This window comes from Manis javanica, chromosome 10 (genome assembly GCF_040802235.1).
Source record: "Manis javanica isolate MJ-LG chromosome 10, MJ_LKY, whole genome shotgun sequence".
Taxonomy (NCBI): Eukaryota; Metazoa; Chordata; class Mammalia; order Pholidota; family Manidae; genus Manis; species Manis javanica.
Genome location: NC_133165.1, coordinates 36,086,269 through 36,101,064, shown reverse-complemented (window position 1 = coordinate 36,101,064; position 14,796 = coordinate 36,086,269). Strand labels below are relative to the sequence as shown.

At 57.4% G+C, this 14,796-nt stretch overlaps 2 protein-coding genes across 2 annotated transcripts; one reads left to right on the top strand and one right to left on the bottom strand.

Annotated features, from left to right (window-relative positions):
- Nucleotides 1-7,763: 7,763 nt before the first annotated feature.
- On the top strand, nt 7,764-9,571 carry CLDN4 (claudin 4). Its single transcript, XM_017662480.3, has one exon. The coding sequence runs from the start codon at nt 8,021-8,023 to the stop codon at nt 8,648-8,650; it is 630 nt and encodes a 209-aa protein (XP_017517969.2). The 5' UTR covers nt 7,764-8,020; the 3' UTR covers nt 8,651-9,571.
- A 784-nt stretch (nt 9,572-10,355) lies between these two features.
- Nucleotides 10,356-14,532, bottom strand: METTL27 (methyltransferase like 27). Its single transcript, XM_017662465.3, is given in 7 exon segments — nt 10,356-10,625; nt 10,627-10,747; nt 12,538-12,630; nt 12,992-13,127; nt 13,338-13,466; nt 13,969-14,095; nt 14,406-14,532. Coding segments are annotated over 6 exon segments (849 nt in total). The 5' UTR covers nt 14,092-14,095; nt 14,406-14,532; the 3' UTR covers nt 10,356-10,378.
- Nucleotides 14,533-14,796: the final 264 nt, after the last annotated feature.

The window sequence follows — 14,796 nt, the reverse complement described above, 5'->3', positions numbered from 1 at the left end:
TTGATGCATAGTCTGACGCATGCAGGCTCTTCACAGGTGAGTCAGAGAAAAATAAACCATCATTCCTGCCTAGTTGGGGGTGGGAGAGGTGGGAGCCATATTCACACAGTGTGGCTAGTGCTCGAGATGGGGGTGATCACTGGCATTTGGGAGAGCCCAGGGGCAGTCCTTGAATTGTCTCAGACCCAGGAGTTCAAAGGACAGGACAGGGGTTGCCATGTGGCAAAATGCTGAGCGGGTCCTCAGAAAGAGGTCTCAGTGTGTGCAAAGGGTAGGGGGCTTGAGAGGAAAACAGTGTGCTCAAAGCTTAGTGATAAGGGACAAGTGGCTGGCAGGTACGTTGGCCAGGCAGGTGGTCAGGATGTTAGGATATGTGGCAGGAGATGAAGGCTGGGCCAGACTATGACAGACATTTTAGTTGATGGCTGTGTGGTTCAGTGATTTCTGGTTCTTCAGTGTAGCTGGGAGGCTCTGAGCCTCCGGTGCTGAAGGGGCCATGTAGGCTAGAGCTTGGAGGTTTCCATGGCAGCCAGGGCTGATGGGACAAGGAGGGACTTCCAGGTGATCTGGGACTGTGACTAATGAAGGTCAGAGAAGGGGCTGTAGGAAGGGCTGAGAATGAGTTTCCTGCCAGCCTGCTGAGATGGCAGAGAAGTAGAATAAGGTGATTGAAAGAGTATAAAGAAACACAGGACCCTTGCTGTACACTCCGTTATGTGATGGGAGCTTCATACCACCAGTGGGTGGGGAGGCCTGGCCTGGATGGAAAGCTGTGGAGTGAGGCAAAGAGGTAGTGCCGCCAAGCTGATGGCAGCTGGCCAGCCCCCTGGGCATCTGCAGCATCCCCAGCCCCATTGGAGAGAAGCAGGGAGGACGTGATTGAGTGCTGTGGGTGAGTATTCAGGTACATGTCAAAAGTTCAAACCATGCAGGTTAAGCCCTGCTATAAAAAGAACATTGAAAAATTAAAAAGTTCAAACCTAACCACAAGCGTGGCTGTTCCTGGCTGGGCTCCACCTCCTGCTCCCCCAGCTGATGGGGCAGGTCGGGGCAGAGTGTGCCTTTCCTAGGGCTACACTGACTAGAGCTGGGAGCCAGGAAGAGAGGGCTGCCTGCGTCGGCTCAGTGGGAGCCCCTGGCACTAGGACAGCAGTCTGGCTGCTGGACTCACAGGGCCCTGAGAAAGTATGGGATGAGGATCTGTGGGTGGCACTCATTCCATCCATGCCGGGAGGCAAGCAGGCAGGAGAAAGCCCGGAGGATGCCTGGAAGGCCAGGCCTGGGGGCCGCTGCACGGGAAGGGAAGGGAGATATGATCGCTGAGTCACCTGGGGCTGGGCAAGATACCACTTAGATCCCTAGCTTTCTGGTTTTGTCCCTGGCCCGTCACTGCTGACTCACTGGCTGCCTGCTTGGGAGTCCCTAGTCAGCCTGCTGGTTTCTCTTTCCCTCTCAGTGTGTCACAGGACAGCTTCTCTGTAAGTCGTCATCGTCAGGTGTGTGGCCTGTCCAGGCTGCTTGGAGGGAAAAGGTGCCAGGTTCCAGGATCCTCTGAGGCCCTGACCTATGGGGCAGGAAGGAAGCAGCTTGGGAAGACCCCAGCTCCTGGCTTGGCCCTCTGGAGACAAGGCCTGTCCTGAGCCCTGGGGTCAGTGGGCTGCTCTGGGGGTCCAGGCTGGTCCTGGGTCAGCTTTTCCCACCAGTGAAGCCCCACCTTTCCTGTGGTGAGGCTCTATCATTTACCCGAAAGCAGGGAGGCCTCACCCCCTCCAATTAACACACCATACTGGCCTAGGAACCCTCCCACAAGTCACAGCTGGCCCATCCTGCCCTTGCTCTAAGCCTATCCATGGCTCCCCTGTGCCCCCAAGCTCCTGGACTGGCACTTTGGGCCCCTCCTGATGTGTCCAACTTGCTTTCCAGCCTGGCTCCCTCACCTGCCTGGCTCCAGACCCCACACGTCCCTCCTCAGGGGCCCTGGGTCTCTGCCCCTTGTCACTCCCCTTTTTGGAGAACTCTCTCTTTATAGATTTCTAAGCTTTTACTCACATTTAGGACTCCTCCCCACCTGCTACCTCCTCCAGAAAGCCTGCCCTGGGCCCCAGGAGGAACTGACCGGTTTCCTTTTCAGAGTTCACACAGAATAGGACTCTGGTGGAGGGCATTGTCTATTTAGAGCCAGGGGTCTTGTGCGCAGGCACTGGCCCGATTCCCCACTGAGCTCCCTACCCAGCCCCGGGCCTGGCCCAGTGCAGGTGCTCAGTGCATCTTTCGTGAAAGAATAAACGAAGAAACAAATGAAGAGCAGCCGAGGGAAGGGTGGGGGTAGAGGATAAGTCCCAGGAATCAGGTAGGGCTGAGTGCAAATCCCTATCTTGTCATTATTCGGGTGCCCCTGGAATGTCATGTCAGTGTTCAGAGTCTTAGCTTTCTCATCTCTGAAATGGGAATGGTGATGGCCCTGCTTGGTTTGCAGTAAGAGAAAACGATTTCTCATATTACTGAGGCACCAACCAGTGCCTGGCCCGTAGCCATGCTCCAGAACTGTTCCCTGACTGGCTGGCTGGGGGCCAATGGGAGGAGGGGTCTGGTGGGGCTGGGCAGGACCGACTTCTCCATCAGATTAGATTAGTCAGGGTCCCCCAGACTTCAGGTCCTCTCCTTTCACTGCCTTTGGAAGACTAAAGTGAAGATACACCAAGCAGAGGAAATCTGCCCTGGAGTGAGGGATGGGGAGCAGGAAGGAGGGCCGGGGTGGGTGGGTGGGAAGGAGGCCTCTGCGGGCCAGGGGATGTCCCTCTCAGAGAAGTAGGGGAGTGGCCTGTGAAGGGTTGGACAACTGGATGGGGTGGTGAGGATGGCCAAGGTCATGTAGACATATGGCGCTTTCTGGAACTGCCAAACAAGCTGGAACTGGATGAGCTAATTTAATGGAAAGTAGTTAAAAGCTCACTCAGTGCCATCTTCTTTGCCTCCTCCCCTTTCCCCCATCTGAGCCCCTCTCTTTAACCCAGCCCATGTAGGGAGCCCCCATCCCCTCACTCAGCCCCTCCCTCCCTCTGACCTGTCCCTGTCCCTCCATCTTGTCCCCAGCGGTGCCCTTTGTGCCAGGGTAGTGGGGCTGCAGCCAGCTGCTGCTTCTCTTCCTTGGTGATGCCACCCCCACCCCCACTTTTTCACTCAGCCCATGTAGGGCCCAGCCTGGGGCCTCACTGGCTCAGCCAGTCTGGCCAGGCTGGGTAGTCAGGCCTGCGGTGCAACCAGGCCTGTCATTACCCCATCCTGAGCCAAGTGGGGAGAGCGGCCTCTGGTGCGGGCTGCCTGGCCCACGGCCAGGGACTACTTGCTCAGCCTGGAGTCAGGCTTCCACTTCTGAGCCTGGTGCCCGTGGCTTTCCAGGGCTGATGCTGGGCTGCCTGGATCTCTGCAGGGCAGCAGAGGAATCTCGGCTGAGTAGGCCCAGCTACCAGGACCCTGACTCCACATCTTTGCCTCCCAGCATCAGGGAAGGAGGTGTTGGCATCCTCCTTACCCAGATGAGGAAATTGGTTGAGAGGGTTTAATTCTATTGCCTAATGTCACAGAACTGGTGGTGGCAGCGCAGGGACTCAACCCAGGGAGGGCTGGGGCTATTTTAGATAAAAGCCACAAAGGGGCCCCCATGTGCCCCTCCAGATTCTGAAAGTCCCAGGTCAGGGCCCAGCCCTCCAGCTGGCACTGGGTCCACCCTGAGGAAACCTCCATAGCTGCCAGAGCTGTCGGGAGGTGGCCAGTGCACACCGGCCTGGGTCTGGAAGTACCTGCCTGTTTGCTATAAGCCTCCATGAGATCCTCCTCCTGGAACAATCCAAGGAGATGGCTCTGAAGTGAACTGGTGATACAATCTTTATACTCATCGAGGATTGTGACATCCCATTCTAGACTATTTACTGAAATTTAAACATTTTATAGCTTAATGGAATTTTCCCTGGTCAATAAGGAACAGGACCTTAACTTGGGTCTGTGAGCTGAGAAGTTAGTGAACTCCTGAAAGTTTGTATAGTTTTGAACTAACTTCAGTTAAACGGATATTTTGAACTAAGAGTGAGGACACTCCCAAAAATCTGCTTGATTTTATAAGGGTCACAACATCATGTTTGGTGGAGAGGAGTAATTCTGAGTTGGCACTGGCTTGCCTGGCTTTCTCTTTTTGTTTCCTGAGGATAAGGGAGTGGAAGTCCAGGGACTGGGTATGCTTGGCCCCTGGAGACTCTTCTGACCACCCTGACAGGGTCCAGCAGGCCAGGCACAGTCCCTAGAAGGGCACAGGGCCTGGGCTCAGAAGGCAGCAGGTGGCCCAGGTTTGGATGGGAGACTTAATCGGCCCCTTCGCTAGCGGGATGCCCAGGGAGCGGCATGGTGTGTGTGCCTGTTTTGTGTTTTGTTGTAACTGAGGTCTTGGCTAAGTCCCTGGGGGACTGGGGACCAGGAGTCTGAGAAGTCCTAGCTCCTGCCTAGCTCAGTGGCACCAAAGCTGAGGGGTGGCCTTTTCATGTCTTGGGCTAAGTTCCTTCCTCCTCATGTTACTAAATTTTTCAGCTCATGAAGCATTTCCATATCTTTATCTTGTTACACCCATCTTAGGGGGAGGCAGCATGTCCTCATGTGACAGAAAGGGAAGTTGGAAACTCAAAGATAGCACAGGCTTCCTGAGGTCCCAGGTGGCAAGATGGCAGGTCTCATGGGACTTTGCACCATCCCAGCTTTATCTCTGTGTCTTCACAGAGAAGGCTTATGGACACTAAAATTGCTAGCTTTGGTACTAAAGTTTTCAGCTCACCAGGCATTTTCCACATCTCATCCCACTTTAAGCCTGTCTTCAGTAGGGGAAGGGCAGTCATGTCCTCATTTGACAGAAAAGGTTGTCAGCTGAGGCTCCAATTTATCAGGCTTTCCTGGGGCCATAGGGCTGGCAAGATGGTTTTGGGTGGGCAGGGATGGGTGAAGGGATCTGGTGGGGGAGTGGGCTACCCTTGATAAAAACCAGCACTATGATACAATTCTATTGGCATAAAATTACACAGTGTAGTTGGGAGAAGGGAAAAGAAGTAAATGCCAGCCCTGCCCTCCTTGTCCCAAAGCAAAGGTGATGAATGACAGACACATTATCAGGTGTCACGGTAAAAGTTTGCCTAAGCTATTGGGAGGGCCAGGCTCAGGGAGCCAGCCTGGGTGCAGGGGAAGCGTACTGGTTTGCTGGTGTTTTTCTGCAGCAGGTGGGGGGACCCAGCCAGTGTTTCCTGGCATAAATCAGGTATCAAATCTCTCTCCAGCTCTACTCATGTGCAGAACTGCTCACGGCTCCCCCAGGACATCTGTCCTGCTCCTCCTGCACACCTGTGCCCCCAGCTCCACCTGGGCTCCCTGCCGACCTTCCCTGCTCAGGGCCTGCCCTTTACAGGGGCCCCTCCTGCACCTGTCCTCTTCCTAGCCCTCAGCCCCTCCCCTGCCTCCGATGTGCGTGGCTGAGCCAGGCAGGGAAAGACAGCTCGTTAGTCACTTCTTTTGGACCACAGGTGGAAAGTTACATGTGTTCCTCCTCCCCTACTCCCAGGGCCAGTTGGCTGTGTCCCAAGAGAACACGAGCAGGAAGTTGGCGGGCCTGGGGGTGGGAGGTGGGTCCTGTCCATCTGGCCAATTTACTTCTGTACACAGAAAGCTTGCTGAAGGGCTGGACAACAGGTAAGGGACCCTGTGTTAAGAGGCTCTGACAATGGAATGCCCACCTGGTCCTGGGCAAGCCCCCAGCCCCTCTGAGCCTCAGTTTACCCATTTGTGCAAAGGCAACAAGAGTCCCTGGCCTGCCTACTGATGGGGGTCTGTGATGAGCTCATTGCAGGAAAGTTCTTACCGTTCATCTCCAAGCGACCTTATCTCTATTGTTGAGCCTGAAGGCCTGTGTGTGCTGTTCCTCAGAGCCCTGCAAGGAAAACCCCAGGGAGGCGTGGTCATGACAGAAACCATCTGTTTGCCTTGGTGTGTGTGGGCCTGTGGGGATGGGGGGCGGGGGAGGGTAGCCGGAACCAGATGCCTCCTGCTGCGGAGCGCCTTGCCCATGAATTGAGCAGTGCCACCCCTATGCAGAGCTCTGAGGGTGAATCAGGCATTACTTCTGTCCTCCAGGCCCCCAGATGTGTTTACATTCAACCACAGTACAAGACCCCAACTTCCCCACCACAGCGCACGGTCCCAGCCAGCCCTGTGGTCCACCAGGCAGTCAGCACCCGCAACCCAATGCCTCCTGTGTGCCCAGGGCTCACAGGTGGCTTCAACCTAAATCCTGCTTGCTGGCTGATTCTCCCTAGGAAGTTCAAGGGCCAGGTCTCTACTGGAACTGGACACACAGCACAAGGTGTCAGATGGGGTGCTGACAATGCTGGGGGCTCAGGGGGTTTGGAGCCCTGGCACCCGAGGAACCCCCCAGCAGAGTGGGGAAGGGACACAGTGGCCATGTGGAGGGTCAGGGGTTCCCTTGATCCAGACTGGATAGGCCCCAGCCACTCTCTCCCCACAACGACCCTTCCCTCTAGGCCCTGGAGCTCCCTGCCTCCCAACCAGACTCTTCCCAATCCTCGACACCCTGCCCTGCTTTCACCCTCCAATTTTCAGGGACACCTCTGTAAGGTGTGCAGACATGTCTCCGCCTGGCATCCAATGCCCTTGCTCATCCCTGCATGCCTGGTGATGCTCCAGGCAGACATTTCTGGTCCTTTCACTTGGGCTCCTCCCCCACTACCCCAGTCCCCACAGCTGGGAGTCCTCCATTGAGAACCAGCTGTGTCTCCCCACCGTCTTGCCTTGGCCCGAGCTGCTCCTTCTCCCTGAATGTCCTCCTTCACCCAGTCCTGCTACCTTGCACAAGCCCAGAGGCCCATCAGTGCCCTTTGCAGTGTAATGCCAGAATACAGCACCCCTCTCTGGCACCCACCTCCACCCTGAGTTCTCTGCTTCCTTTGAAGTCTCATGGGACTTTGTACCCATCCTGGCTTTATCTGCATAGCTTGCTCTTGGTGACCCCCCAATCCAGTTCTGGCCAAGCAGGCTCTGCTCCAGCAGGAACTGGCCAAAACTTCTGTGGCAGGGGTAGTCTTCCTCCCTCTTTGGCTCAAAGGGCATCACCTCTGAGGCCCCATCCTCAGGCAGGGCTGGGAGTTTGGTGGGGGTGGGAGAGCACGTGATGGACCCAGGAGTCCTGGCCCCCCAGCTCTTCCTTCCCCAAACTGGACCTCATTAGAACAATGCCAAGACCTCTGCTGAGATGAATGCATGGATGATGAGAATCAAAACGGCAGCGATCAGGCCAGCAAGAAAGGTGATAAGGACGAAACAGCAGTATCAGGGTGGGGCTGCTCTCTGGCATTCACAGGACTTCATCCTCAGACCTTCCCCCTGAGGGTCACCACCCCTGTCCACTCACTTGGCCTGGTTGAAATGTGGGGACCCTCCCAACAGCCTGGCTGCGCCACACCCCAGGCATGTCCAGGTACCCCTGGCTGTGACTCAGTGTCTGTCTCCCTGCTGACCTCGGCAGGGACCCTGGGGGCAGAGGAGATGGTAGTTTCCTCTGAGACTGGGTGACTCAGGGGCCCAGGGCTGGGGACTTAAAGTGCCTTTGTTGGCCTGGGCTCAGGAATCTGGAGAAACTGGTCAGTGGGAGGCTCCAGGAACTGAAACCCCTCCCTCTGCCCCCGCCCCCTGCAGAGCCCTATAACTGCTCTGATCTTTAGTCTGAGAGCAGGAGCTCGCCTGGTCACACTCGCTTGGCTTGTGCTTCTGACTCTCAGGAGAGACACCCTTTGGCTTCTGACTCGGAGAGGAAGAGGCACTTGGTGGCTGACTTGACTGTCTTTGACTTGGGACTCACAGTGAAAGGCCTCCCCCGTGTCCACCAAGGGTCCATCCTCTGTGCTTGGATTTCTGCAGCCTCCAGGGCCAGATCCCCATAGCCCTCCAGGTCGTAGACACCAGGAGACGTGGAACGATGGCCTCCATGGGGCTACAGGTAATGGGCATAGCTCTGGCCGTGCTGGGCTGGCTGGGCGCCATACTTAGCTGCGCGCTGCCCATGTGGCGCGTGACGGCCTTCATCGGCAGCAACATTGTCACATCGCAGACCATCTGGGAGGGCCTGTGGATGAACTGCGTGGTGCAGAGCACCGGCCAGATGCAGTGCAAGGTGTACGACTCGCTGCTGGCGCTGCCGCAGGACCTGCAGGCGGCCCGTGCCCTCATCGTCATCAGCATCATTGTGGCCGTGCTGGGCGTGCTGATGTCTGTGGTGGGTGGCAAGTGCACCAACTGTGTGGAGGATGAGAGTGCCAAGGCCAAGACCATGATCGTGGCGGGAGTTGTATTCCTGCTGGCCGGCCTGTTGATGATGGTGCCTGTGTCCTGGACGGCCCACAACATCATCCGCGACTTCTACAACCCCCTGGTGGCCTCGGGCCAGAAGCGGGAGATGGGTGCCTCACTCTACATCGGCTGGGCAGCCTCGGGCCTGCTGATGCTCGGTGGGGCTCTGCTCTGCTGCAATTGCCCACCCCGTACCAACAAGCCCTACTCGGCCAAGTATTCTGCTGCCCGCTCTGCCCCCACCAGCAACTACGTGTAAGGTACCACCGTTCAGCTCACCATTGGCTTTGTTTCTCCCTGGACCGAGCTCAGCACAGCCTGTGACCCCCAGGATGGCCCTGCCACAGATGCAGGCTGCTGCGGGAAAGGGGGGCTGGGCAAGCAGGGACTGAGCCAGGTTGTTGGCCGGCAGCTCTCAGCTCCTTCTGGCCCTCATGGACACCTTCCCAAGGCCTGCTCTACACCAGCAAGGATGGACAGAAAGCAACTCCCGTCCCACCCTCCTCTGACAGGCCGAGGCTACAGGAGAGGGGGGTGGAAGCAACAGGGTGTGGCGGCTGAGCTAGCGCCTGCTGGCCAAGACAGTGCAGCCCTGACTTGGCTTGGGCTCTGCCTCTGAGTGGGTGCCCTGCCCATGCCCATGTTGGTCCCTGTTCTCTCTTTGATTGTCCCCACGAACGCTGTCTGCATCCTCTGGGTGGGTCAGCAAGCACCCAGGCTCGGCCTTGCCCATGGAAACCTGTGGCCTATGAGTATGGCCAGGACCTCGCTCACCCACCCTCCCATGGAGCACAGTGTTGACAGAGAGTTGATGGACAGGTTTGGGGGGAGGGGTTAAGGTGCTACAAACTGGTTTGGGTAGTGGTGGGGGAGGGGGACAAAGAGACAGCCCAGGCTGCCTACACCCTTTCCACCCCACCCTGCAGCTTCACAGCTGGGTCTCAGCAGCCTCAGTGGACAGACCCCGGGCCCCCTGACACTGGCCATCTGTGTATCTGCAGCCCCTGCTGAGGTCATTGGCCAGCCTGGGGAGGAATGGGGAATGGTCTTTTTCTGGCCCACATCCCAGGAAGTCCTGGGGCTTTTCCCTGCTTCCTCTGGTTTGTTTGTAATTTAGTAAGATCTATTCATCATGGTAATTAGTATTATTTTCTACAATAAATGGAACCTGTGCACAGGAGACTGTATCGTTTCTGACTTCAGCTGTGGAAGTGGGACACGCAGGGCTGGAGGCCTGGCCAGGGGGCCAGTATCCCTGTGTTGTGACCAGGACAGGAACACTTAAGAAACTGGTCCTGGGAACTGTGAAAAATTAGAACTGCCCTGACCTTGGAAGTCACCTTGGTCAAGCCCTTCATTTGGGAGAGGGTGAAGTCTGGACACAGGAAACATACTGTGTGCCCAGGATGGGGATGAAATGCAGGGCGCCCCAGGAGGGAGGACAGAGGAGGACACCCAACCCTCGGGAATGGCCACCTGCCCTCTCCCACTGTGGCAGCGTTGTTCGGGCAGCCAGGCTAGTCTGCTCGCTGTCCAGGTCCCACCTTCTGGCTTTTGCTCAGGCTGTTCCTGCCCTCGGCCTGAATGTCCTTTTCCCCTTCTCTACCTCTCTGAAGCCTGCCTGCCCAGTTCTGAACCTCCCCCTGCATGAGGCCTGTTTGGGAGAGTTATCATCAGCCTTGTTTGGTCCCCATGGTGCTGACAGTCATCAGAGCCCTTTCACCTGCCTAGTCTCCAAGGCACACCCTGAGCGTGGAGCCCTGACCCTTTAGGGAGGAAACCAAATCCATGTGAAAGTGCCAAGACTCGTGGTGGGCTTGGCCTAGTCTGGGAGTTAGAGTGAGAGGCCCTGGAAAAGCCACATCTGTGGGTGGGGCCTCCATCCTGTGTCTTCTCACTTCTGTCCTTCTCAGGACAGAAAATATGTCACTCTCCCCAGGAGTAAGAGAAACACGGAGGCAGAGTGCTGCCTACCCTTGGGACTCATTTAATAGGCAGAGCTCTCATACAGGGTGGTGCAGTGGCCCAATTTTACAGACGAAGTGGAGGAGGCCTGGCTGAGGCCACATGCAGGGTCAGAGGCCAGCCAGGGGCTGGGGACTGGGCCCCACTCCCTCAACCTGGGCCACCTCCTGCTTTCGGTACAGGTAGATGATGCCGGAGATGAAGCGATCACCGTCAGAAGTGCCAGGCACCACCTCGAACGCTGAAGTGGCCAGTTCCCAGCAGCCCACAGGCCAGGCCACCAGACGTTCCCATGCCCCGGCCTGCTCCAACCTATTCAGGGTGGCCTCCAGTGCCTCCTTGTACTGAAGGTTGGACGCATTGGTCCTGGTGGTCAGACACACCAGCCCACCTGGGAAGCGGTGGGGGAGGAGGAGGTGAGTGGAGGAGGGACAGACGCTACCTTCCAGGTGCTGGCCCCCCTGCTCATATGCTCAAGGGTATAAGTTCTCCTGGCTTTGTCCCAGGCCAGCCTTTTCCCATCTCCAGGCTTTGGTGCTTACTGTTCTCTTTCCAGGAATACTCTCCTCGGCTTGCTGGACTCCTACACACCCTTCAAGGCCCATGGATCCTTAATGCTGGGAATTCTTGACTTAATCCCCTCAATAAAGGGGGCACCCTCCTCACTGCTGGCCCAGTCCCTCAGCTGGGGAGTAGGCTGGCTATGTCTGGATGAACAGGAAGGCAGCACATGGGCTTTGGACCATAGGTGAGTCCCTTCACCTATCTGAGTCTCAGTTTCCCAGCTTGCAGAGTGGGGCTGGTCACCCTGTCTCACAGGAAGGCTGGCACAGTCAGTCAGCACTGGCTGAATGACGGAATGCCCTCATCTCTTCAAGTTCTCTCCAGACACCTACAGTTCACCCGCTGCTGGCTCAGATACACTTGGGAGAGAACAGTAGACCTTCCGGAAGGTTTCCTGGAGGAAGGGGTGAGATGCAGGGCACTCCAGGCAGAGGGGGACCCTGGCAGAGAGGAAGGGCTCTGAAGCAGGGGAGTCTGGTCATGTGGGCACACAGACTGGGCTCTGGCTGGCTAAGGGGGCCTGACAAGCAGAGGCTGGGCTGGGAGGCCTGGTCCTCACTGCCTCTGTCCATGGGACTTTCCTGCCCTCCTGAGCCCAATCACTGCCCTGCTCTCTCACCCCACCAATACCCCTGCATCTGTCTACCTCCATGGTCCCCCGAGGCTGAAACCTGCCCAGGCTTAGCCACAGCCCCTGCTGGACCCAGTGGGAGGGACGGGAGCAGAGAGAAGACATTCTGCTGCAAGAGGGGCACCTCTGGGACTCCCTGATCCTGTCCTGCATCCAGATCAGTGCCACATGATCTGCCATTGTCCTTTCCATGGCCTCACTTAGGCTGTGCTCTGTGTAGACCGCCCTGGCTCCCCTCCCAGCCTTGGAAAGGCCTCTCTTCTCTGAATTCTTAGGGCATTGAGAACGCGTGGCTCTCAAGGGCCCACCTCTGGCCTGGCCTTTTCCCCCAGGCTCCTTTGGTGATGGAGGCCCAGAGGGCAGCGCTTGCATCTCTGCCCCGGGGCAAAGGCAAACCCAGGGCAAGGCATGGGGTAGGAGAACAGGAGAGCAGAGAACACAATCCTCACTTGCACACCAGCCACACCTGTGGAGTTTACACAAAGTGCTTACAGCTAGCGTCTCATCTGGGTAGGTCCATTTCACAGATGAGGAAACTGAGACCAGGAAAGAGAAAGACACCTGACAGCTATGCATGAGTTAGTGAGGAAGCTGGAAGATGAGAGAATGTGGCTGAGCCCCTACGACATGCCAGTATGGAAGCAAAGGCCTTAGAGACATCATTTTACCCAGTTTTAGTGCAATCCTCTGGGGAAGGGACTATGCCACTCTGCTTATAGGTGAGGAAACAGGGGCTCCAGAGGAGAGAAGAGCTGTCCAACAGGTAAGAGGTGACTGGCCACCTGTCTACATGGCCTCTTTGCTTGCATTTGTTGACTGTGGCCTCTGAGGCCAACCCCTGGGCTGGCAGTTGGTGGGCAGGATGCCAGGCTGTGTGACCCTGGGCAGGACCCTGCTCCTCGCTTGGCCTGAGTGGTTCTGAAGCTTGTGTCTACAGGTGTGGAGGAGGGAAGGTGTGTGGGTGGGTTGGACAGGCTGCTTCTCACCTGGCTTGGTAACTCGCAGGAGCTCAGGTATTGCACTGCAGGGCACCTGGCCATCACTAAGGGCACCCACCATCAGCACAGCATCAAAGGATCCTGTGTGTGGGGTGGGGGGTGGTGGTGGGGTGGCATGTCTTCCATGTGGCCTCAGACCATCCTGGAGGACGGTATCCATGGTAGGGCTTGGGGAGGGAGCAGGATGGCCACTTGCAGCTGGGGGATATGGCAGGTGTGGCACAGTTTCCTGGTGTGGTCAGATCCTGGGATGGAGGGCTCAGAGAGGGGGCTCATGGGAACTCAGCAAAGGTCCCAGCAACGCAACAGGGGCCTCAGTGTGAGAGGGAGTTCATTGACAGCTGGGCAAGGAAGATGGAAATTGGACAAGAGAAGGGGGCCCCAGGAAGGTGGGCTTAGTCAGGAGGTGTGTCTTGGGGTATTGGGGTAGGTGGGGAAGTACCTTCAGAGCTGGGCAGAGGCTCCTGGCCCAGGGTGCAGAGACTGAGGCGCTGATAGAGACCGCGGGCTCTGGCCTGTTCCAGCATCCCTGGGCTCCCATCCACCCCATGCAGCTGGAGGAAGCCCCGAGCCTGCAGCTGGGGTGGGAACTCAAGTCACAGCTCATACCTGCCACCTCCCAGCTGGGTCCCTGCACCCCAGAAGGCAGCAGGCCCTGTGGGGATGTAGCTCAAGTGTTTGGGACTAGTGAGTCTATGGGGTGAGACAGAGTACTGGGGCCAATGGTGGTAGGAAATTTGAGCAAATAGTGGGCTGAAGAGAGGTCAGGGGACTCAGGGAGACCTCACCTCAGCAGCCACCAGGCCGGTGCCACAGGCCACGTCCAGAATCAGGGCATCAAGGGGCAGGCCTGGTAGGGCTTGGGTGAGGCAGTCCACTGCAAGGCGGGGGGCACGGTACTGCAGGGCAGCCACATCCTGGGGACAGAGTGCTGAGCCAGCTGCCACCCTCTGCCCCACTGTTTGGGGGACTTCCATGTGGGGTGAGCTGGAATCAGCCAGGTCAAGCTGTGTGTTTGTGTGTGTGTTTTCGGGGCTTGGGCCCTGCTGCGACTACAGTGAGAAGAGATCCAGTCAAGAGGGGCTTTCTTTCCCCTGTTCAGGGACCAGGCCTGGAGAGCTGCCAATGGCATCTCCTCCAGGTAGCCCCTCTGCCTTGGCTGCAGTCCTGATCTCTAGAAATGATCTAAGCCACTGGGGAGTGATGGGGTGGGTCAGAGGGCAGGTCTGGTATGGGAGTGGAGTGAAGGGGCAGAAAGGTGGCCAGTGCAGAAAAACAAGTCTGCAGGGCTGCGTCACGGTCTCAGTTCATCCTCACGGCCGTCCTCGGATGCAGCGCTGACTATTCCCGATTTACAGATAGGAAGACTGAGGCTGGGCAAGCCAGGAAGGTGGATGCCAGGACTCAGGCCCAGTTTACCTGGTCATAGTCCGGGGCCCATTGGTCATAGAAGTGCAGCTTGTGGGCCAGGTCGGTGATACCGTGCGAGGCCCCCACGCGCGCCCGCACCTCGCGCAAGCTCCAGCCCTCCTCATGAGCCATCCTCCTGTGGGGACAAGGCCTTTGTCCTGAGGCCCACCTCAATCTCCCCCTGCCCCGACCCTCCTCTCCTACCCGCCATGCCCAGCAGAGGAGGCTGGATGCGGCCTCTCCAGACCACCAGCGCAATCCCACTTCACAGGCAGGGACACTGAACCCAGAGGGGGCGAGACTGGACACCAGGGGTTCCGGGCTGGGGAAGGAGTGTTCCGCGCGGCGGGAGGGAGGACCTGCCCTCACCTCACCCCCACCCCTGCAGCGGAGAGCCGGCGTCTGGGTTGGAGGGGTCTTTAAAGCGGCGGGGAGCCTACCCTCACCAAGGATCAGACCGCAGGGTCAGTGGGCTCCCGGAACTCGGGGCGGGACCTGTGCCGCAAGCCGGAGTCTGTCCCCGTCGTCCTCGATGATTGGCTCTCCGCTGAAAGAAAATACCCAATCAAAGGAAAGCGCAGGCAGCCGCCCCTCCACCACCAGCCAATGAGTTCCAAGTTCTTGACCCTCCTCCAGCCTGGAAGATCCAGGCTCGCCTGAGGTTTCCTGGGATTAAGGACATCTCTGTACTCTCGCCGCTCCCGAGGTCCTTTGGGAGCCTCTGAATTCTTATGGGCAAGGGAGGGACATAGACTCAGCCTTCATTTTTAGAACGCTCACTAAAGTCTATGCAACGCTGTGCGGTAGAATTTTCTATGTTGATGGAAATGTTCTGTA

What these genes read in the sequence shown, in the direction of transcription:
- CLDN4 (XM_017662480.3), top strand. Translation starts at nt 8,021, where the DNA reads ATGGCCTCCATGGGGCTACAGGTAATGGGCATAGCTCTGGCCGTGCTG.